This window comes from Phaenicophaeus curvirostris, unplaced genomic scaffold (genome assembly GCF_032191515.1).
Source record: "Phaenicophaeus curvirostris isolate KB17595 unplaced genomic scaffold, BPBGC_Pcur_1.0 scaffold_55, whole genome shotgun sequence".
Classification (NCBI taxonomy): domain Eukaryota; kingdom Metazoa; phylum Chordata; class Aves; order Cuculiformes; family Cuculidae; genus Phaenicophaeus; species Phaenicophaeus curvirostris.
The window spans coordinates 1156780-1180306 of record NW_027206677.1 but is presented as its reverse complement, the minus strand read 5'-3'; the positions used below and the strand labels follow the sequence as shown (position 1 = coordinate 1180306).

The window sequence follows — 23527 nt, the reverse complement described above, 5'->3', positions numbered from 1 at the left end:
CAGAGCACATTTCTAAGGCCAGAACACCAATTTTTGGGTCCAGAACTATTATTTTTCATGCTGGAACACTGATTTTTGGGGCCAGAACACTGATTTTTGGGTAGAAAACACCCATTTTGGGACCAAAACTCCCATTTTAGGGCAAAAGCACCAATTTTTGGGGCCAGAACTCTGATTATTAGGGCCAGAACGCTGAGTTTTCAGGCCCAGATCTCTCATTTTGGGGCTCAGAACACAAATTTTGGGAAAAACCTCCCATTTGGGGGCCCAGAACAACAATTTTTGGGGCCAGAACCCTCCTTGGGGGGCCAGAACTCTTGATTTTGGGGCCAGAACCCCCTTTTTGGGGTCAGAGCACCAATTTTTGGGGCCAGAACTCAGATTTTGGGGGCCAGAACACTCATTTTTGGGTCCAGAACACTTTTTTAGGGGCCAGAACACTCATTTTTCGTGCCAGAAACACTGATTTTTGGGCCCAGAGCACTTTTTTAAGGCCAGAACACTCATTTTTGGGTCCAGATCTCTCATTTTTTGGTCCAGAACACTCATTTTTGGGCCCAGAACACTGATTTTTGGGGCCAGAACACTCATTTTTGGGGCCAGAACACTCATTTTGGGGCCAGAACACTCATTTTTAGAGCCAGAAAGAATGATTTTTGGGCCCAGAGCACTTTTTTAAGGCCAGAACACTCATTTTTGGGTCCAGAGCACTGATTTTTGGGTCCAGAGCACTGATTTTTGCGTCCAGAGCACTCATTTTTGGGTCCAGAACACTGATTTTTGGGGTCACAACACTCATTTTTCGGGCCAGAAACAATGATTTTTGCGGCCAGACCAATTTTTGGGTCCAGAACACCAATTTTTGGGCCCAGAACACTCATTTTGGGCCCAGAACACTCATTTTTAGGGCCAGAAACACTGATTTTTGGGCCCAGAGCACATTTTTAAGGCCAGAACACCAATTTTTGGGTCCAGAACTATTATTTTTCATGCCAGAACACTGATTTTTAGGGCCAGAACACTTTGTTTTTGGTAGAAAACACCAATTTTGGGACCAAAACACCCATTTTAGGGCGAAAGCACCAGTTTTGGGGCCAGAACTCTGATCATTAGGGCCAGAACTCTTGATTTTCGGGCCAGAACACCAATTTTTGGCACCAGAACTCAGATTTTTGGGGCCAGAACACTCAGTTTTGGGGCCAGAACACCGATTTTTGGGCCCAGAACACTCATTTTTGGGTTCCCAACACTGATTTTGGGGGCTGCAACCATGATTTTTGGGCCCAGAACACTTTTTAGGGGTCAGAACACTGATTTTTGGGGCCAGAACACTGAGTTTTGGGCCCAGAACAATTATTTTTGGGTCCAGAACACTCATTTTTCGCGCCAGGACACTGATTTTCAGAGCCAGAACACTTTTTTTGGGTAGAAAACACGAATTTTGGTCCCAAAACACCCATTTTAGGGCAAGAGCACCAATTTTTGGGGCCAGAACTCGGATTTTTGGGGCTAGAACACTCATTTTTGGAGCCAGAACACTTTTTTAGGGGCCAGAACCCTGATTTTTGGGGCCAGAGCACTTTTTAAAGGCCGAAACACCAATTTTGGGGTCCAGAACACTGATTTTTGGAGCTAGAACAATGATTTTGGGGCCAGAACACTCATTTTTAGGACCAGAAACAATGATTTTTGGGCCCAGAGCACCTTTTTAAGGCCAGAACACCAATTTTTGGGTCCAGAACACTCATTTTTGGGTGCAGAACACTCATTTTCCATGCCAGAACACTCATTTTTGGGTGCAGAACACTCATTTTCCATGCCAGAACACTCATTTTTGGGTCCAGAACACTCATTTTTCGTGCCAGAAACACTGATTTTTGGGCCCAGAGCACTTTTTAAAGGCCACAACACCAATTTTTGGGCCCAGAACACTGATTTTTGGGCCCAGAACACTGATTTTTGGGTAGAAAACACCCATTTTGGGACCAAAACACCCATTTTAGGGTGAAAGCCCCAATTTTGGGGGCCAGAACTCTGATTATTAGGGCCAGAATGCTGAGTTTTCAGGCCCAGATCTCTCATTTTGGGGCTCAGAACACAAATTTTGGGAAAAACCTCCCATTTGGGGGGCCAGAACTCTTGATTTTGGGGCCAGAACCCCCTTTTTGGGGTCAGAGCACCAATTTTTGGGGCCAGAACTCAGATTTTTGGGGTCAGAACCCTCATTTTTGAGACCAAAAGACCGATTTTTGGGACCAAAACACTGATTTTGGGACCCAGAACACTGATTTTTAGGGCCAGAACACTGATTTTTAGGGCCAGAACAATGATTTTGGGGGCCACAGCACTTTTTTAAGGCCAGAACACTGATTTTTGGGTCCAGAGCACTGATTTTTGGGTCCAGAGCACTGATTTTTGGGTCCAGAACACTGATTTTTGGGGTCACAACACTCATTTTTCGGGCCAGAAACAATGATTTTTGCGGCCAGACCAAGTTTTGGGTCCAGAACACTCATTTTTGGGCCCAGAACACTCATTTTTCATGACAGAAACACTGATTTTTGGGCCCAGAGCACTTTTTTAAGGACAGAACACTGATTTTTGGGCCCAGAACACTGATTTTTGGGGCCAGAACACTGATTTTTGGGGCCAGAACACTGATTTTTGGGTAGAAAACACCAATTTTGGGACCAAAACACCCATTTTAGGGTGAAAGCCCCAATTTTTGGGGCCGGAACTCTGATTATTAGGGCCAGAACGCTCAATTTTCAGGCCCAGATCTCTCATTTTGGGGCTCAGAACACAAATTTTGGGAAAAACCTCCCATTTGGGGGCCCAGAACAACAATTTTTGGGGCCAGAACCCTCCTTGGGGGGCCAGAACTCTTGATTTTGGGGCCAGAACCCCCTTTTTGGGGTCAGAACACCAATTTTTGGCACCAGAACTCAGATTTTGGGGGCCAGAACACTCATTTTTGGGTCCAGAACACTCATTTTTGGGGCCAGAACACTCATTTTGGGCCCAGAACACTCATTTTTCATGCCAGAAACACTGATTTTTGGGCCCAGAGCACTTTTTTAAGGACAGAACACTGATTTTTGGGCCCAGAACACTGATTTTTGGGGCCAGAACACTGATTTTTGGGGCCAGAACACTGATTTTTGGGTAGAAAACACCAATTTTGGGACCAAAACACCCATTTTAGGGTGAAAGCCCCAATTTTTTGGCCGGAACTCTGATTATTAGGGCCAGAACTCTGAGTTTTCAGGCCCAGATCTCTCATTTTGGGGCTCAGAACACAAATTTTGGGAAAACCCTCCCATTTGGGGGGCCAGAACTCTTGATTTTGGGGCCAGAACCCCCTTTTTGGGGTCAGAGCACCAATTTTTGGGGCCAGAACTCAGATTTTTGGGGTCAGAACCCTCATTTTTGAGACCAAAAGACCGATTTTTGGGACCAAAACACTGATTTTGGGACCCAGAACACTGATTTTTAGGGCCAGAACACTGATTTTTAGGGCCAGAACAATGATTTTGGGGGCCACAGCACTTTTTTAAGGCCAGAACACTGATTTTTGGGTCCAGAACACTGATTTTTGGGTCCAGAGCACTGATTTTTGGGTCCAGAACACTGATTTTTGGGGTCACAACACTCATTTTTCGGGCCAGAAACAATGATTTTTGCGGCCAGACCAATTTTTGGGTCCAGAACACTCATTTTTGGGCCCAGAACACTCATTTTTCATGACAGAAACACTGATTTTTGGGCCCAGAGCACTTTTTTAAGGACAGAACACTGATTTTTGGGCCCAGAACACTGATTTTTGGGGCCAGAACACTGATTTTTGGGCCCAGAACACTGATTTTTGGGGCCAGAACACTGATTTTTGGGTAGAAAACACCAATTTTGGGACCAAAACACCCATTTTAGGGTGAAAGCCCCAATTTTTGGGGCCGGAACTCTGATTATTAGGGCCAGAACGCTCAATTTTCAGGCCCAGATCTCTCATTTTGGGGCTCAGAACACAAATTTTGGGAAAAACCTCCCATTTGGGGGCCCAGAACAACAATTTTTGGGGCCAGAACCCTCCTTGGGGGGCCAGAACTCTTGATTTTGGGGCCAGAACCCCCTTTTTGGGGTCAGAGCACCAATTTTTGGGTCCAGATCACTCATTTTTGGCTCCAGAACACTCATTTTTGGGTCCAGAACACTGATTTTTGGGGCCAGAACACTCATTTTGGGGCCAGAACACTCATTTTTAGGGCCAGAAACACTGATTTTTTGGGCCCAGAGCACTTTTTTAAGGCCAGAACGCTCATTTTTGGGTCCAGAGCACTGATTTTTGGGTCCAGAACACTCATTTTTGGGCCCAGAACACTCATTTTTGGGGCCAGAGCACTTTTTTAAGGCCGGAACACCAATTTTTGGGCCCAGAACACTGATTTTTGGGGCCAGAACACTGATTTTGGGGTAGAAAACACCCATTTTGGGACCAAAACTCCCATTTTAGGGCGAAAGCCCCAATTTTGGGGGCCAGAACTCTGATTATTAGGGCCAGAACGCTGAGTTTTCAGGCCCAGATCTCTCATTTTGGGGCTCAGAACACAAATTTTGGGAAAAACCTCCCATTTGGGTGCCCAGAACAACAATTTTTGGGGCCAGAACTCTTGGTTTTGGGGCCAGAACCCCCTTTTTGGGGTCAGAGCACCAATTTTTGGCACCAGAACTCAGATGTTGGGGGCCAGAACACTCATTTTTGGGTCCAGAACACTTTTTTAGGGGCCAGAACACTCATTTTTAGGGCCAGAACACTGATTTTGGGGCCCAGAGCACTTTTTTAAGGCCAGAACACCAATTTTTGGGTCCAGATCACTCATTTTTTGGTCCAGAACACTCATTTTCCATGCCAGAACACTCATTTTTGGGTCCAGAACACTCATTTTTAGGGCCAAAACACTCATTTTAGGGCCAGAACACTCATTTTTAGAGCCAGAACAATGATTTTTGGGCCCAGAGCACTTTTTTAAGGCCAGAACACCAATTTTTGGGTCCAGAACACTCATTTTTGGGTCCAGAACACTCATTTTCCATGCCAGAACACTCATTTTTGGGTCCAGAACACTCATTTTCCATGCCAGAACACTCATTTTTGGGTCCAGAACACTCATTTTTAGGGCCAAAACACTCATTTTGGGGCCAGAACACTCATTTTTAGAGCCAGAAAGAATGATTTTTGGGCCCAGAGCACTTTTTTTAAGGCCAGAACACTCATTTTTGGGGCCAGAACACTCATTTTTGGGGCCAGAACACTCATTTTTTGGGGCCTAGAGCACTTGTTAGGGGTCAGAACACTGATTTTTGGGTCCAGAACACTCATTTTGGGTCCAGAACAATGATTTTGGGGTCCAGAACACTGATTTTTCGGTCCAGAGCACTGATTTTTTGGGTAGAAAACACCAAACGCCCCCAAACCATCCCCAAATGGCACCAAACGTCCCCAAACGCCCCCAAATGCCCCCCAAACTCCCCCTAAACGCCCCCAAACCACTTCAAAGCCCCCAACTGCCCCCAAACGCCCCCCAGACACCCCCAAACACCCCCAAACGCCCCCAAACCGACCCGAAACGCCCCCCAGACACCTCGAAAAGCCTCCAAACCCCCTTAAAATGGCACCAAATGTCCCCAAACGCCCCCAAACCACCCCCCAAACTCCCCCAGACACCCCCCAATGCCCCCCAAATGCCCCCAACGCCCCCCAGACACCCCCAAACCCCCCCCAACTCCCCCAACGCCCCCCAAACGCCCCCAAACACCTACAAACTCCCCCCAACTACCCCCAAATGCCCCCCAGACCCCCCCAAACGCCCCCTAGACACCCCCAAACACCCCCCAACCCCCTCCAACTCCCCCAAAACGCCCCCCAGACACCCCCAAACGCCCCCCAACCCCCTCCAACTCCCCCAAAACGCCCCCTAGACACCCCCAAACGCCCCCCAACCCCCTCCAACTCCCCCAAAACGCCCCCCAGACACCCCCAAACGCCCCCCAACCCCCTCCAACTCCCCCCAAACGCCCCCCAGACACCCCCAAACACCCCTCAGACACCCCAAACTCTCTCCAACTACCCCCAACGCCCCCTAGACACCCCCAAACACCCCCAACTCCCCCTAAACTCCCCTCAGACACCCCGAAACTCCCCCCAACCACCCCCAAGCGCCCCCCAGACACCCCCAAACGCCCCCTAGACACCCACAAACTCCCCTCAGACACCCCCAAATGCCCCCAGACACCCCCAAACGCCCCCCAACCCCCTCCAACTCCCCCCAAACGCCCCCCAGACACCCCCAAATGCCCCCCAACCCCCTCCAACTCCCCCAAAATGCCCCCCAGACACCCCCAGACACCCCCAAACGCCTCAAAAACGCCTCCAAACGCTTCAACCCCGCAGCTGTCCTGGTGTTTATTGGGGTGCGGGGGGCGCCCTCACTCTTGGGGTTCGCCCGGCCCCGCCCCCCCCAGCAGCTCCCGGTAGCGGCGGCGGAAGAACCCGGCCTGGGGGGAGGGAATGACGTCAGCGGTGACGTCAGCGGTGACGTCATGGGAGGGTGTGACGTCACACGGTGGGGGGAGGGGAGTCCCGGGGGGGGGAGGGGGAATTGGGGGGATTTGGGGGGGTTTAAGATGGTTTTGGGTGGGTTTGAGGTGATTTGGGGGGATTTGAGGTGATTTTGGGGTCCTTTGGGGTGATTTTGGGGGAATTTGAGGGGATTTGGGGTGATTTTGGGGTCATTTGAGGTGATTTTGGGGTCATTTGGGGTGATTTTGGGGGAATTTGAGAGGATTTGAGGTGATTTTGGGGTCATTTGGGGGGATTTTGGGGGGTTTAAGATGGTTTTGGGTGGGTTTGAGGTGATTTGAGTTGATTTTGGGGTCATTTGGGGTGATTCTGGGGGAATTTGAGGGGATTTAGGGTGATTTTGGGGTCATTTGAGGTGATTTTGGGGTCCTTTGGGGTGATTTTGGGGGAATTTGAGGGGATTTTGGGGGGTTTAAGACGGTTTTGGGTGGGTTTGAGGTGATTTGGGGGGGATTTGAGGTGATTTTGGGGGACTTTGAGGGGATTTGGGGTGATTTTGGGGTCATTTGGGGTGATTTTGGGGGGATTTGAGGGGATTTTGGGGTCCTTTGGGGTGATTTTGGGGTCATTTGAGGTGATTTTGGGGTCATTTGGGGTGATTTTGGGGGAATTTGAGGTGATTTTGGGGTCATTTGGGGTGATTTTGGGGGGATTTGAGGTGATTTTGGGGTCCTGTGGGGTGATTTTTGGGTCATTTGAGGTGATTTTGGGGTCCTTTGAGGTGATTTTGGGGGAATTTGAGGGGATTTGGGGTGATTTTGGGGGGATTTGAGGTGATTTTGGGGTCCTTTGGGGTGATTTTTGGGGAATTTGAGGGGATTTGGGGTGTTTTTGGGGTCATTTGAGGTGATTTTGGGGTCCTTTGGGGTGATTTTGGGGTGATTTTGGGGGAATTTGAGGGGATTTGAGGTGATTTTGGGGTCATTTGGGGGGATTTTGGGGGGTTTAAGATGGGTTTGGGTGGGTTTGAGGTGATTTGGGGGGATTTGAGGTGATTTTGGGGTCATTTGGGGTGTTTTGGGGGGAATTTGAGAGTATTTGGGGTGATTTTGGGGTCATTTGAGGTGATTTTGGGGTCCTTTGGGGTGATTTTGGGGGAATTTGAGAGGATTTGAGGTGATTTTGGGGTCATTTGGGGGGATTTTGGGGGGTTTAAGACGGTTTTGGGTGGGTTCGAGGTGATTTGGGGTGGGTTTGAGGTGATTTGGGGGGGATTTGAGGTGATTTTGGGGGACTTTGAGGGGATTTGGGGTGATTTTGGGGTCATTTGGGGTGATTTTGGGGGGATTTGAGGTGATTTTAGGGTCCTTTGGGGTGATTTTGGGGGGATTTGAGGGGATTTTGGGGTCCTGTGGGGTGATTTTAGGGTAATTTGAGGGGATTTTGGGGGAATTTGAGGGGCTTTGGGGTGATTTTGGGGTGATTTTGAGGTCCTTTGGGGTGATTTTGGGGGGATTTGAGGGGATTTGAGGTGATTTTGGGGTCCTTTGGGGTGATTTTGGGGGGATTTGAGGGGATTTTGGGGTCCTGTGGGGTGATTTTAGGGTAATTTGAGGTGATTTTGGGGGAATTTGAGGGGCTTTGGGGTGATTTTGGGGTGATTTTGAGGTCCTTTGGGGTGATTTTGGGGGGATTTGAGGGGATTTGAGGTGATTTTGGGGTCCTTTGGGGTGATTTTGGGGGGATTTGAGGGGATTTTGGGGTCCTGTGGGGTGATTTTAGGGTAATTTGAGGTGATTTTGGGGGAATTTGAGGGGCTTTGGGGTGATTTTGGGGTGATTTTGAGGTCCTTTGGGGTGATTTTGGGGGGATTTGAGGGGATTTGAGGTGATTTTGGGGTCCTTTGGGGTGATTTTGGGGGGATTTGAGGGGATTTGAGGTGATTTTGGGGTCCTGTGGGGTGATTTTAGGGTAATTTGGAATGATTTTGGGTGGGTTTGGGGTGATTTTAGGGTAATTTGTGGTGATTTTGGGTGGGTTTGGGGTAAATTGGGGGGGTTGAGATGATTATGGGTGGGTTTGGGGTGATTTTAGGGTAATTTGTGGTGATTTTGGGTGGGTTTGGGGGGATTTTAGGGTAATTTGGGGTGATTTTGGGTGGGTTTGGGGTGATTTGGGGGGTTGAGATGATTTTGGGTGGGTTTGGGGTGATTTTAGGGTAATTTGGGGTGATTTTGGGTGGGTTTGGGGTGATTTTTGGGTAATTTGAGATGATTCTGGGTGGGGTTGGGGTGATTTGGGGGGTTTGAGGTGATTTTGGGTGGGTTTGAGGTGATTTTAGGGTAATTTGGAGTGATTTGGGGTGGGTTTGGGGTGATTTTGGGTGGATTTGGGGTGGGTTTGAGGTGATTTTGGGGTAATTTAAGGTGATTTGGGGTGATTTTTGAGGGGTTGGGGTGATCTTGGGTTGATTTGGGGGGATTTTTGGGGCATTGTGATGATTTTGGGTGGGTTTGGGGTGATTTGGGGTGGGTTTGAGCTGATTTTGGGGGGGTCCAGGATGATTTTGAGTGGATTGGGGATGGTTTGAGGTGCTTTAGGATGATTTGGGGATGATTTTTCGTGCCTTTGGGGTTATTTTTGGTGTCTTGGGGCAAGATTGGGGTTCATGGGCCCCACTCCTCCCAGTAAGCCCCTCCCCCTGGGTTTAGGCCCCTCCCCTCTCCCATTAAGCCCCCCCCCCGGTTTAGGCCCCTCCCCTCTCCCATTAAGCCCCTCCCCCTGGGTTTTAGGCCCCGCCCCTCACCTTCCATAGCGCCGCCCCCCCCAGCGCCAGCAGCACCAGCCCCACGGCCGCCCCCACCAAGATGTAGGGGAGGGGCTGGGGGGGCTCCGGGCGCTCCAGGAGGGTCTGAACCTGCGGGGGGACAGACACCTATAGATTGACCCCTACACTGACCCCTAGGGACCCCATAGGGACCCCTAGGGACCCATAGATTGACCCATTGGGACCCCATAGGGACCCATAGAGACCCATAGGGACCCTTAGATTGACCCATAGAGACCCCATAGAGACACCATAGGGACCCCTAGAGACTCCTAGAGACCCATAGAGACCACATAGAGACCCATAGGGACCCATAGAGACCCCATAGGGACCCCACAGAGACCCCATAGAGACCCCATAGAGACCCGTAGGGACCCATAGAGACACCATAGAGACCCCATAGAGACTCATAGGGACCCCATAGGGACACCATAGGGACCCATAGGGACCCCTAGAGACTCCTAGAGACCCATAGAGACCCCATAAGGACCCACAGAGACCCCGTAGACACCCGTAGAGACCCATAGAGACCCCATAGAGACCCCATATAGACTCCATAGGGACCCATAGAGACCCCTAGAGACCCATAGGGACCCATAGGGACCCTTAGATTGACCCATAGGGACCCCATAGGGACCCATAGAGACCCCATAGAGACCCATAGAGACCCATAGGGACCCATAGAGACCCCATAGGGACCCCATAGAGACTCATAGGGACCCCATAGGGACACCATAGGGACCCATAGAGACCCCATAGAGACCCCATAGAGACTCATAGGGACCCCATAGAGACCCGTAGGGACCCATAGAGACCCCATAGAGACCCCATAGAGACTCATAGGGACCCCATAGAGACCCATAGGGACCCATAGGGACCCCTAGAGACTCCTAGAGACCCATAGAGACCCCATAAGGACCCACAGAGACCCCGTAGACACCCGTAGAGACCCATAGAGACCCCATAGAGACCCCATATAGACTCCATAGGGACCCATAGAGACCCCGTAGAGACTCATAGGGACCCAATAGAGACCCCTAGAGACCCATAGGGACCCTTAGATTGACCCATAGGGACCCCATAGGGACCCCATAGGGACCCCTAGAGACCCCCTAGAGACCCATAGGGCCCCATAGAGACCCATAGAGACCCCATAGGGACCCCCTAGGGACCCCTAGAGACCCATAGGGACCCATAGAGACACATAGAGACCCACAGAGACCCCATAGAGACTCAGTAGGGACCCATAGAGACCTGATAGGGGCCCATAGAGACCCCATAGAGACCCATAGAGGCCCATAGAGACCCCATAGAGACTCAGCAGGGACCCATAGAGCCCCATAGGGACCCCATAGAGCCCCGTAGCTGCCCCACACCTCCAGCATCCCGCTCCCCGCGCTGTTCCAGTATCTCCCCTCGTCGAAGGCCACGCGGGCCGAGCTCTTCAGGACGACGCGGGGCTGCTGGATCTATAGGGGGGGAGAGACACACACAGAGAGAGCTCTGGGCTGTGGGGCAGGGCCCGTGCCCCATAGGTGCCCCATAGGTGCCCCATAGGTGCCCCCTTACCCAGCCCAGAGCCAGGGACCCTTGGAGGCTGAAACCCAGAGTGTGCGGAGGCTGCAGGGGCGGCACCGAGCAGAGCAGCTGGAGGCAGGAGGCCACGGAGCAGTCCTGGGGGGCACAAAGTGGGGGTACAGGGGGGTTAGGGGGTGCGGGGGGGTCTGGGGAATAGGGGGATGAAAGATGGGGGGGGTGGGAATTGGGGGGTGGGAGAGGAAGGGGGGAAAATGGGGAGGGGGGTATGGGAGAGATCCAAGAAGAGAGTGACCCTACAGGATTTGGGGGTGTCGAATTGGGGGGTGCAGAGGGGGAGAAAGTGGGGGTACAGGGGGGTTAGGGGAGGCGGGGGGGTCTGAGAAATAGGGGGGTGAAAGATGGGGGGAGTGGGTATTATGGGGTGGGAGAGAGAGAGGGGGAAATGGGGAGGGGGGTATGGGGAAGGCCTAAGCAGGGAGTGACCCCATAGAATTGGGGGGCAAAAAGGGGGGTGCAGAGGGGGAGAAAGTGGGGGTACAGGGGGGTTAGGGGGTGCGGGGGGGGCTGGGGAATAGGGGGGTGAAAGATGGGGGGGGTGGGTATTATGGGGTGGGAGGGGGAGGGGGGAAATGGGGAGGGGGGTGTATGGGAGAGATCCAAGAAGAGAGTGAGCCTATAGAATTAGGGGGGGTCGAATTGGGGGGGCTAAAAGGGGGGGACAGAGGAGTAAAAATAGGGGGTACAGGGGGGTTAGGGGGTGCGGGAGGGTCTGAGGAATATGGAAGTGAAAGATTGCGGGGGTGGGTATTATGGGGTGGAAGGGGGAGGGGGGCAAATGGGGAGGGGGGTATGGGAGAGATCCAAGAAGAGAGGGACCCTATAGGATTTGGGGGTGTCAAATTGGGGGGGACAGAGGGGGAGAAATGTGGGGTACAGAGGGGTTAGGGGGTGCGGGGGGGTCTGAGTAATAAGGGGGTGAAAGATGGGGGGGTGGGTATTATGGGGTGGGAGAGAGAGAGGGAAATGGGGAGGGGGGCTATGGGGAAGGCCTAAGCAGGGAGTGACCCCATAGAATTGGGGGGCAAAAAGGGGGGTGCAGAGGGGGAGAAAGTGGGGGTACAGGGGGGTTAGGGGGTGCGGGGGGGGTCTGAGGAATATGGAAGTGAAAGATTGCGGGGGTGGGTATTATGGGGTGGAAGGGGGAGGGGGGCAAATGGGGAGGGGGGTGTATGGGAGAGATCCAAGCAGAGTGACCCTATAGGATTGGGGGGTGTCGATTTGGGGGGGGGGGCAAAAAGGGGGGTACAGAAGGGGAGAAATGGGGGGTACAGGGGGGTTAGGGGGTGAGGGGGGGTCTGAGGAATAGGGGGGTGTCAGATGGGGGGGGGTGGGAATTGGGGGGCGGGAGAGGGAGGGGGGGAAATAGGGAGGGGGGGGTATGGGGAAGGCCTAAGCAGGGAGTGACCCCATAGAATTGGGGGGCAAAAAGGGGGGTGCAGAGGGGGAGAAAGTGGGGGTACAGGGGGGTTAGGGGGTGCGGGGGGGTCTGGGGCTTCCACTTGTGGGGGGACAATGGGGGTTCAGTGTGTCCCCCCCTTACCAGGAGGTTTTGATCTTGCAGGCGACGTTCAATGTTCGGGTCCCCTGGGATCTCGGGGCCCTCTTGGCACCGCGCCAGCTCAGGCTGTTTTTTGGGGGGGGGGGGGGAGAGAGCTGGGACCCCCCCCCCTTTTTGGGGACCCCCCCCGATTTTGGGGAACCCCCCTCCCCTAACCCTTATTTTGGGGTCCCCTGGGTTTGGAGGGAGGGGGAGGCAAGGAGGAGACCCCCCCCAGTTTGCGGTTGGGGGGGGTTCAAGGGGAGGATTTGGGGGTTCAAGAGGGGATTTGGGGGTTCAAGGGGGTATTTTGGGGGTTCAAGGGGGTATTTTGGGGTTCAAGGGGAGGATTTTGGGGTTCAAGGCTGGTTTTGGGGGTTCAAGGCTGTTTTTCTGGGGTCCCAGGGGGGATTTTGGGGTTTCAAGGTTGTTTTTTGGGGATCAAAGGAGGATTTTGGGGGTTCAAGGGGAGGATTTTGGGGTTTCAAGGTTGTTTTTTTGGGGTTCAAGGGAAGATTTTGAGGTTCAAGGGGAGGATTTTGGGGATTAAAGCTGGTTTTTCAGGGATTCAAGGGGGGATTTTGGGGTTCAAGGGTAGTTTTGGGGGTTCAAGGGAAGAATTTGGGGGTTCAAGGCTGTTTTTCTAGGGTCCCAGGGAGGATTTTCGGGTTCAAGGGGAGGGTTTTGGGGTTCAAGGGGAGAGTTTTGGGGTTTCAAGGGGGTATTTTGGGGTTCAAGGGGAGGATTTTGGGGTTCAAGGCTGATTTTGGGGGTTCAAGGGAAGAATTTGGGGGCCCAAGGCTGTTTTTCTGGGGTCCCAGGGAGGATTTGGGGGTTCAAGGGGAGGGTTTTGGGGTCCCAGGGAGAATTTTGGGGTTCAAGGGGAGGGTTTCAGGGTTCAAGGGGAGGATTTTGTGGTCCCAGGGAGGATTTTGGGGTTCAAGGGGAGGATTTAGGGTTCTCGGGGAGGATTTTGTGGTCCCAGGGAGGATTTTGAGGTTCAAGGGGAGGGTTTTGGGGTCCCAGGGAGGATTTTGGGGTCCAAGGGGAGGATTTTGGGGTCCCAGGGAGGATTTTGGGGTCCAAGGGGAGGATTTTGGGGTTCAGGGGTGGGTTTCGGGGGTACCTGGAGGGGGGTGACTGTCAGCGCCCCCCAGAGCCGGGTCCCCCCCAGCCCCGAGGGCACCTGGAAGGTGACGTTGAGGGGGGGTCCCCGAGAACCCCGAATCTGGAGCTGGAAAAGGGGGAGACCCCATAGAGACCCCATAGAGACCCCACAGAGACCCCACAGAGACCCCACAGAGACCCCATAGAGACCCCATAGAGACCCCACAGAGACCCCACAGAGACCCCACAGAGACCCCACAGAGACCCCATAGAGACCCCACAGAGACCCCACAGAGACCCTATAGAGACCCCACAGAGACCCCATAGAGACCCCACAGAGACCCCACAGAGACCCCACAGAGACCCCATAGAGACCCCACAGAGACCCCACAGAGACCCCATAGAGACCCCACAGAGACCCCATAGACCCCACAGAGACCCCACAGAGACCCCACAGAGACCCCATAGAGACCCCACAGAGACCCCACAGAGACCCCATAGAGACCCCACAGAGACCCCACAGAGACCCCACAGAGACCTATAGAGACCCCACAGAGACCCCACAGAGACCCCATAGAGACCCCACAGAGACCCCACAGAGACCCCACAGAGACCCCATAGAGACCTATAGAGACCCCACAGAGACCCCACAGAGACCCCATAGAGACCCATAGAGACCCCACAGAGACCCCACAGAGACCCCATAGAGACCCCACAGAGACCCCACAGAGACCCCACAGAGACCCCACAGAGACCTATAGAGACCCCACAGAGACCCCACAGAGACCCCACAGAGACCCCATAGAGACCCCACAGAGACCCCACAGAGACCTATAGAGACCCCATAGAGACCCCACAGAGACCCCATAGAGACCCCACAGAGACCCCATAGAGACCCCATAGACCCCATAGAGACCCCACAGAGACCCCACAGAGACCCCATAGAGACCCCACAGAGACCCCACAGAGACCCCACAGAGACCCCATAGAGACCTATAGAGACCCCACAGAGACCCCACAGAGACCCCATAGAGACCCATAGAGACCCCACAGAGACCCCACAGAGACCCCATAGAGACCCCACAGAGACCCCACAGAGACCCCACAGAGACCCATAGAGACCCCACAGAGACCCCACAGAGACCCCATAGAGACCCCACAGAGACCTATAGAGACCCCACAGAGACCCCACAGAGACCCCACAGAGACCCCATAGAGACCCCACAGAGACCCCACAGAGACCTATAGAGACCCCATAGAGACCCCACAGAGACCCCATAGAGACCCCACAGAGACCCCATAGAGACCCCATAGACCCCATAGAGACCCCACAGAGACCCCACAGAGACCCCATAGAGACCCCATAGAGACCCCACAGAGACCCCACAGAGACCCCATAGAGACCCCACAAAGACCCCATAGAGACCCCATAGAACCCCAAAGATGAGGGGGGGGCACCCCCAGTTCTCACCTCGTACAGGTGGGAGATGGGGACGTGGGGGACGTCGCGGGGGACGGGGACGAAGGTCGAAGAGTTGGGGGGGCTGGGGGGGGACACGTTAGTAGCCCAAGGGGCCAAGTTAGTAGCCCAGGGGGTTAAATCAGAGGCCCAGGGGCCAGGTTAGTAGCCCAAGGGGGCAAGTTAGTAGCCCAGGGGGTTAAATCAGGGGCCCAGGGGTCAGGCTTGGTAGCCCCCAGGGCTTGGTTGGTGGCCCAGGGCCTCGGGATTAGCTTGGTAGCCCCCAGGGCTTGGTTGGTGGCCCAGGGCCTCGGGATTAGCTTGGTAGCCCCCAGGGCTTGGTTGGTAGCCCCCGACCCTACCTGGCGAGCAGCAGGACCACCCCGTAGCGCACGGGCACGTGGACTCGTTGCCCTGGGCCACCAGGCTCCTCGTCGGAGCTGCCACAGAGAGAGAGGGGGGACACACACACTCCTGGGTCCCGTGGCCACCAACTCCGCCCCCGTGGCCACTAACCCGGGGTCGGTGTCCACCAGAACCTTGTGGCGGCCTCCCCAGGCCCTGTGGCTACTGACCTGCTGGCGGTGGCCACCAGCTCCAGCTCCAGCCCCAGCTCGGCCTCGGGGGGCACGAAGAGCGAGAGGGCAAACGTCACCTGGGGGGAGGTGGCCACCGGCCCCCAGAGGTGGCCACGAGGTCAGTTTGGTGGCCCAGGGGTCAGTTTGGTGGCCCAGGGCTCAGGGTTGGTGGCCCAAGGGGTCAGGGTTGGTGGCTCAGGGGTCAAGTTAGTGGCCCAAGGGTCAGATTAGTGGCCCAGGGGTCAGGTTGGTGGCCCAAGGGGTTTGAATAGTGGCCCAGGGGTCAGGTTAGTGGCCCAAGGGGTTCGATTAGTGGCCCAGGGGTCAGGTTAGTGGCCCAAGGGGTTAGATTAGTGGCCCAGGGGTCAGGTTAGTGGCCCAGGGGTCAGTTTAGTGGCCCCAGGGGTCAGGTTAGTGGCCTAGGGGTCAGGGTTGGTGGCCCAAGGGGTTAGATTAGTGGCCCAAGGGGTCAGGTTAGTGGCCCAAAGGGTGAGTTTAGTAGCCCAAGGGGTCAGTTTAGTGGCCCAGGGGTCAAGTTAGTGGCCCAAGGGATCAGGGTTGGTGGCCCAAGGGGTTAAATTAGTGGCCCAGGGGTCGGTTTAGTGGCCTCAAGGGTCAGTTTAGTGGCCGAGGGGTCAGGGTTAGTGGCCTAGAGCTGAGGGTTGGTGGCCCAGAGGTTAGATTAGTGGCCCAAGGGGTCAGGTTAGTGGCCCAGGGGTCAGGGTTGGTGGCCCAAGGGGTTAGATTAGTGGCCCAAGGGGTCAGGTTAGTGGCCCAGAGGGTGAGTTTAGTAGCCCAAGGGGTCAGGTTAGTGGCCCAGAGGGTGAGTTTAGTAGCCCAAGGGGTCAGGTTAGTGGCCCAGGGGTCAAGTTAGTGGCCCAAGGGATCAGGGTTGGTGGCCCAAGGGGTTAAATTAGTAGCCCAGGGGTCAGTTTAGTGGCCCCAAGGGGTTCGATTAGTGGCCTAGGGGTCAGATTAGTGGCCCAAGGGGTCAGGTTAGTGGCCCAAGGGGTCAGGTTGGTGGCCCAAAGGGTGAGTTTAGTAGCCCAAGGGGTTAGATTAGTGGTCCAGGGCTCAGGTTAGTGGCCCAAGGGTCAAGTTAGTGGCCCCAGGGATCAGGGTTGGTGGCCCAAGGGGTTTGATTAGTGGCCCAAGGGGTTAGATTAGTAGCCCAGGGGTCAGGTTAGTGGCCCAAGGGATCAGGGTTGGTGGCCCAGGGGTCAGATTAGTGGCCCAAGGGTTCAGGTTAGTGGCCCAAAGGGTGAGTTTAGTAGCCCAAGGGGTTAGATTCGTGGCCCAGGGGTCAGGGTTGGTGGCCCAGGGGTGAGGTTAGTGGCCAAAAGGGTTAAATTAGTGGCCCAGGGCTCAGGACTGGTAGCCACAGGGAGAGATTGGTGGCCCCAAGCACAGTTTGGTAGCCCACAGGACGGATCTGGTAGCCCAGGGCCACCCAGGGAGACGGGGGGGTGTCCTGGTGACCCCGGGGCTGGTCGGTAGCCCCGAGATGGGGGTTGGTAGCCCAGGGCTACCTCAGCGCCGGCGCGGAAGCCGTCGGGGTCGAGCAGGCAGAGGGTCGAGCGCGTGCGGCCCAGCGGCTCCTCCGAGCGGCACCGCAGGGACCCGGGGCTCCCGCTGGCCTGGGGGGGCAACCAGGGGCTCAGCGGGGGCCACCGAGGCCTCTCCGGGGGCCACCAGGCTCCTGGGGTCCACAACCACGTCTGGAAGGGGGGGTTGGTGGCCCAAGATGGGGGTTTTGGTGGCCCAAAGGGGCTCTGGGAGGTCCTGGTGGCATCTCAAGGGGGTTTGGTGGCCCAAGATGGGGGTTTGGTGGCCCAAGAGGAGTTTTGGTGGCCCCTGGGCTCCATAACAACATCTCAAGGGGGTTTTGGTGGCCCCAGGGGTGTTTTAGTGGCCCAAGAGGGGGTTTTGGTGGCCCAAGGTGGCTCCTGGGGCTCCATAACAACATCTCAAGGGGGTTTTGGTGGCCCCAGGGTGGGTTTTGGTGGCCCCAGGGTGGGTTTTAGTGGCCCAAGGGTGGGTTGTGGTGGCCCCTGGGCTCTATAACAACATCTCAAGGGGGTTTTGGTGGCCCCAGGAGAGGTTTTAGTGGCCCCTGGGCTCCATAACAATATCTCAGGGGGGTTTTGGTGGCCCCAGGAGGGGTTTGGTTGCCCAGGGTGGGTTTTGGTGGCCCAAGGGCTCCATAACAACATCTCAAGGGGGTTTTGGTGTCCCCAGGGGCGTTTTGGTGGCCCCAGGGTGGATTTTGGTGGCCCAAAGGCTCCATAACAACATCTCAAGGGGGTTTTGGTGGCCCAAGTGGGGGGGTTTGGTGGCCCCGGGAGGGGTTATAGTGGCCCAAGGGCTCTATAACAACATCTCAAGGGGGTTTTGGTGGCCCAAGATGGGGGTTTGGTGGCCCAAGGGCTCCATAACCACATCTCAAGGGGGTTTTGGTGGCCCCAGGAGGGGTTTTGGTGGCCCAAGAGGGGTTTTGGTGGCCTCCAAGCTCCGTAACAACATCTCAAGGGGGTTTTGGTGGCCCCGGGGGGGGGTTTGGTGGCCCCGGGGGGGGTCTTGGTGGCCGCGGTCTCACCTGGAGCAGGTGGGCTCGGCGCAGGGCGAGCTGGTGGCCGTGGAGGAGCCGCACGGTGGCCCCGGGGGCCTCGTGGCCGCGGTTGACGAGCCCCAGGGTGACGTCCAGCGCCTCGGCCACCCCCACCACCAGGGGCTCGTGGCTACCGGGAGGGACAACGTGGTAGCCACAGGCTCAGGGGGGTGGCCACGGTTCACAGGGGTGGCCCCAGGGTTCAGGTTAGTGGTCCAAGGGGCCAGGTTGGTGGCCCAGGGGTCAGTTTAGTGGCCCAAGGGGTTTGATTAGTGGCCCCAGGGGTCAGTTTAGTGGCCCAAGGGGTCAGGGTTGGTGGCCCAGGGGTCAGATTGGTGGCCCAGGGGTCAGGTTGGTGGCCCAAGGGGTCAGGGTTGGTAGCCCAAGGGGTTAGATTAGTGGCCCAGGGGTCAGGGTTAGTGGCCCCAGGGGTCAGATTGGTGGCCCAAGGGGTCAGTTTAGTGGCCCAGGGGTCAGATTGGTGGCCCAGGGGTCAGTTTAGTGGCCCCAGGGGTCAGATTGGTGGCCCAGGGGTCAGTTTAGTGGCCCAGGGGTCAGGTTGGTGGCCCCAGGGATCAGATTGGTGGCCCAGGGGTCAGTTTGGTGGCCCAGGGGTCAGGGTTGGTGGCCCCAGGGGTCAGGGTTGGTGGCCCAAGGGGTCTGGTTAGTGGCCCAGGGGTCTGGTTAGTGGCCCAGGGGTAAGGTTGGTGGCCCAAGGGGTTCGATTAGTGGCCCAGGGGTCAGTTTAGTGGCCCAGGGGTCAGGTTGGTGGCCCAGGGGTCAGATTAGTGGCCCAGGGGTCAGGTTGGTGGCCCCAGGGGTCAGGTTGGTGGCCCAGGGCCCCGGGTCGGTGGCCCAGGGGTCAGGTTGGTGGCCCAGGGCCCTGGGTTGGTGGCCCAGGGGTCAGGTTGGTGGCCCAGGGCCCCGGGTCGGTGGCCCAGGGCTCGTACCTGGGGCGGCTCAGGGAGAGGTGGAGGTCGGGGCGACAGGGGCCGGCGCAGCCCCGCGAGAACGGCAGCTGCCGGCACACGTGTCCGTCTGTCCGGCCGTCCCCGTGTCCGTCTGTCCATCCAGCCCCTCCCTCCAGCCCTCCCCGTGTCCGTCTGTCCACCCCCCTCAGCCCGGCTCTGCAGCCCTATGTCCATCCATCCCCGTGTCCATCTGTCCATCCCATCCCCTCCCTCCCTCCCTGTGTCCATCTGTCCATCCATCCCCTCCCTCCATCCCTGTGTCCATCTGTCCATCCATCCCCTCCATCCCTCCCTGTGTCCATCTGTCCATCCATCCCCGTGTCCATCTGTCCATCCACCCAATCCCTCCATCCCCGTGTCCATCTGTCCATCCATCCCCTCGAACCCTCCCTGTGTCCATCTGTCCATCCACCCAATCCCTCCATCCCCGTGTCCATCTGTCCATCCCATCCCCTCCCTCCCACCCCGTGTCCATCTGTCCATCCATGCCCTCCCTCCATCCCCGTGTCCATCTGTCCATCCATCCCCTCCCTCCATCCCTGTGTCCATCTGTCCATCCATCCCCTCCCTCCATCCCCGTGTCCATCTGTCCATCCATCCCCTCCCTCCATCCATCCCCGTGTCCATCTGTCCATCCATCCCCTCCCTCCATCCATCCCCGTGTCCATCTGTCCATCCATCCCCTCCCTCCCTCCATCCCCATGTCCATCTGTCCATCCATCCCCTCCCTCCATCCATCCCCGTGTCCATCTGTCCATCCATCCCCTCCCTCCATCCATCCCCGTGTCCATCTGTCCATCCATCCCCTCCCTCCCTCCATCCCCGTGTCCATCTGTCCATCCATCCCCTCCCTCCATCCATCCCCGTGTCCATCTGTCCATCCATCCCCTCCCTCCATCCATCCCCGTGTCCATCTGTCCATCCATCCCCTCCCTCCCTCCATCCCCATGTCCATCTGTCCATCCATCCCCTCCCTCCATCCCTGTGTCCATCTGTCCATCCCATCCCCTCCATCCCTCCCTGTGTCCATCTGTCCATCCATCCCCTCCCTCCATCTGTGTCCATCTGTCCATCCATCCCCTCCCTCCATCCATCCCTGTGTCCATCTGTCCATCCATCCTCTCCCTCCATCCCCGTGTCCATCTGTCCATCCATCCCCTCCCTCCATCTGTGTCCATCTGTCCATCCATCCCCTCCCTCCATCCATCCCTGTGTCCATCTGTCCATCCATCCTCTCCCTCCCTCCCCGTGTCCATCTGTCCATCCATCCCCGTGTCCATCTGTCCATCCCATCCCCTCCCTCCATCCCTGTGTCCATCTGTCCATCCATCCCCTCCCTCCATCTGTGTCCATCTGTCCATCCATCCCCTCCATCCCTCCCTGTGTCCATCTGTCCATCCCATCCCCTCCCTCCATCCCCGTGTCCATCTGTCCATCCATCCAATCCCTCCATCTGTGTCCATCTGTCCATCCACCCAATCCCTCCATCCCCGTGTCCATCTGTCCATCCATCCCCTCCCTCCATCCCCGTGTCCATCTGTCCATCCATCCCCTCCCTCCATCCCCGTGTCCATCTGTCCATCCATCCCCTCCCTCCACCCATCCCCGTGTCCATCTGTCCATCCATCCAATCCCTCCATCTGTGTCCATCTGTCCATCCATCCCCTCCCTCCCTCCCTGTGTCCATCTGTCCATCCATCCAATCCCTCCATCTGTGTCCATCTGTCCATCCATCCCCTCCCTCCATCCCTGTGTCCATCTGTCCATCCACCCCCTCTCTCCATCCCTGTGTCCATCTGTCCATCCCATCCCACCCCATGTCCATCTGTCCATCCCCTCCCCTCCATCCATCCCTGTGTCCATCTGTCCATCCACCCCCTCTCTCCATCCTCCCCCTGTCCCCCGTGTCCGTGTGTCTGACCGTGGCGGTGACGTCCGTCTGTCCCGGGGGCCTCAACGCGACCCTCTGACCCTGGGGGGGCTCCGGGTACCCGTAGCTGAGTCGCAACCGCAGGGGGGTCCTGGTGTCCCGGGGACAACCCTGAGGAGAAGACCACCCCCGCCCCCGGCAATGTCCATCTGTCCATCCAGCCCTCCCACGTGTCCGTCTGTCCCTCCGAACCCACCAGCAGGCCCAGGGCCAAGCTCCGACACCTCCGGCCCAGGCTCACGGTCTCCGTCCCGCTCAGCTCGGAGCCTCCGACCGACACCAACCGCGACGCCGGCTCCAGCCTCACCCGGAACGGCACCTCGGCCGACAGCCTCGGGCCTGGGGGGGGACACGGGGGGGCGTCTGGGGGGGCTTGAGGGCATCTCAGGGGGGTTCGGGACCCCAGAACTGCATCTAGATGGGGTTCAGGAGCCCATAACCACGTCTAGATGGGGTTTAGGGGGTGATAGGGGGGAGCTGGGGGGGCTTGAGGGCATCTCAGGGGGTTCAGGAGCCCATAAGAACATCTCAAAGGGGTTTAGGGGGTCATAGATGAGATCTCGGGGGGCTTGAGGGCATCTTGGGGGGTTCAGGAGGCCACAAGAACATCTCAAGGGGGTTTAAGGGGTCATAGATGAGATCTGGGGGGGCTTGAGGACATCTCAGGGGGTTCAGGAGCCCATAAGAACACCTCGAAGGGGTTTAGGGGGTCATAGGGGAGATCTGGGGGGGCTTGAGGGCATCTCAGGGGGGTTCAGGAGGCCATAAGAACATCTCAAGGGGGTTTAGGAGGTCTGGGGTGGGGGGCTGAGGTCATCACCGTAGTTGTCGTTGGTCCCCTTGGTGGCCACGAAGCAGATGGTGGCCTTGGCCACCTCCCTGGGGGTCGTGTCCTCCCCCCGGCATCGCTCCCCGGTGGGCACCGGGACCTCCTGGGGCTGGAAGGTCACGTTCACCTGGACCTCGAGGCGTGGACGAGCCCTGGAAGGAGAAGGAGGAGGTGATGGAGGAGCCCTGGTGGCCCCCTGGAGGGAGGTCCAGGCTGGGAACCCACCTGAGAAGAAGGACCCGGCCCTGGGCTCCCACCGCGAGGTCCGGGAGAAGGTCCCCGGTGACGTCGCGGCCACCGCTGAGGGCTCGGCCGAAGAGCCGCGTGGAGAAACGCGACCCGGAGATGCGCTGGGAGCAGGAGAAGACGTGGGACCTTCTGGAGAGGAGCTTCTGCAGCTCCCATGGCCTCCACGGCACCAGGAACTCCTCAAAACCCACGTTCCCACCACCCAGAACCTCTCCAGGTCCCCAATTTCTCCACCTCCAGGACGTTCCCACCACCCAGAACCTCTCCAGGTCCCCAATTTCTCCATCTCCAGGACGTTCCCACCACCCAGAACCTCTCCAGGTCCCCGATTTCTCCATCTCCAGGACGTTCCCACCACCCAGAACCTCTCCAGGTCCTCAGTTTCTCCATCTCCAGGATGTTCCCACCACCCAGAACCTCTCCAGGTCCCCGATTTCTCCATCTCCACGACGTTCCCACCACCCAGAACCTCTCCAGGTCCCCAATTTCTCCATCTCCACGACGTTCCCACCACCCAGAACCTCTCCAGGTCCCCGATTTCTCCATCTCCAGGACGTTCCCACCACCCTGAACCTCTCCAGGTCCCACCTGGCTGTACCGGCCTTGGACTCCTCTCCAGGACCCTTGGAAGATGTAGACGGCTCCCCGCTCCTGGTCCTCCAGGGGGGCCCCCACGGCCACCTCGGGCCACCGGTCCCCGTCCACGTCCCCCACCAGGGCCAGGCTGGACCCGAAGCGACCCAGGGGGTGGCCGGGGTCTCCTCGGAGGACACGGGAGCAGCGGAGACGAGGGGCCTGGGGAGAAGAAGGTCCTCATGGGGTCTCCATGGGGTTCTGAAGCTCCTCAGGAGGTGGAATGGGGCCTCCATGAGGTTCTGAAGCTCCTCAGGGAGGTGGGATGGGGTCTCCATGAGGTTCTGAAGCTCCTCAGGGTGGTGGGTTGGGGTCTCCATGAGGTTCTGAAGCTCCTCAGGGAGGTGGGTTGGGGTCTCCATGAGGTTCTGAAGCTCCTCAGGAGGTGGGTTGGGGTCTCCATGAGGTTCTCAGGAGGTGGGTTGGGGTCTCCATGAGGTTCTGAAGCTCCTCAGGAGGTGGGTTGGGGTCTCCATGAGGTTCTGAAGCTCCTCAGGGAGGTGGGTTGGGGTCTCCATGAGGTTCTGAAGCTCCTCAGGAGGTGGGTTGGGGTCTCCATGAGGTTCTGAAGCTCCTCAGGAGGTGGGTTGGGGTCTCCATGAGGTTCTGAAGCTCCTCAGGAG

The 23527-nt window shown here is 56.8% G+C and overlaps 1 protein-coding gene across 1 annotated transcript in view; it reads right to left on the bottom strand.

The window, feature by feature from the left end:
- Positions 1–6439: 6439 nt before the first annotated feature.
- LOC138734082 (integrin alpha-D-like) overlaps positions 6440–23527 on the bottom strand; it is a 29382-nt gene continuing 12294 nt past the window's right edge. The window contains exons 14-30 of the mRNA XM_069881638.1: positions 22860–23066; positions 22248–22372; positions 22014–22174; positions 21390–21532; positions 21185–21304; positions 19243–19310; positions 18281–18422; positions 17214–17321; positions 15682–15761; positions 15469–15546; positions 15119–15191; positions 13667–13774; positions 12544–12627; positions 10974–11078; positions 10781–10873; positions 9384–9494; positions 6440–6552 (exon numbers count right to left, since the gene is read on the bottom strand). Of these exons, the coding sequence (XP_069737739.1) occupies positions 6484–6552; positions 9384–9494; positions 10781–10873; positions 10974–11078; positions 12544–12627; positions 13667–13774; positions 15119–15191; positions 15469–15546; positions 15682–15761; positions 17214–17321; positions 18281–18422; positions 19243–19310; positions 21185–21304; positions 21390–21532; positions 22014–22174; positions 22248–22372; positions 22860–23066 (1875 nt within the window). The 3' untranslated portion in view covers positions 6440–6483. The remainder of the gene's footprint in view (positions 6553–9383; positions 9495–10780; positions 10874–10973; positions 11079–12543; positions 12628–13666; positions 13775–15118; positions 15192–15468; positions 15547–15681; positions 15762–17213; positions 17322–18280; positions 18423–19242; positions 19311–21184; positions 21305–21389; positions 21533–22013; positions 22175–22247; positions 22373–22859; positions 23067–23527) is intronic.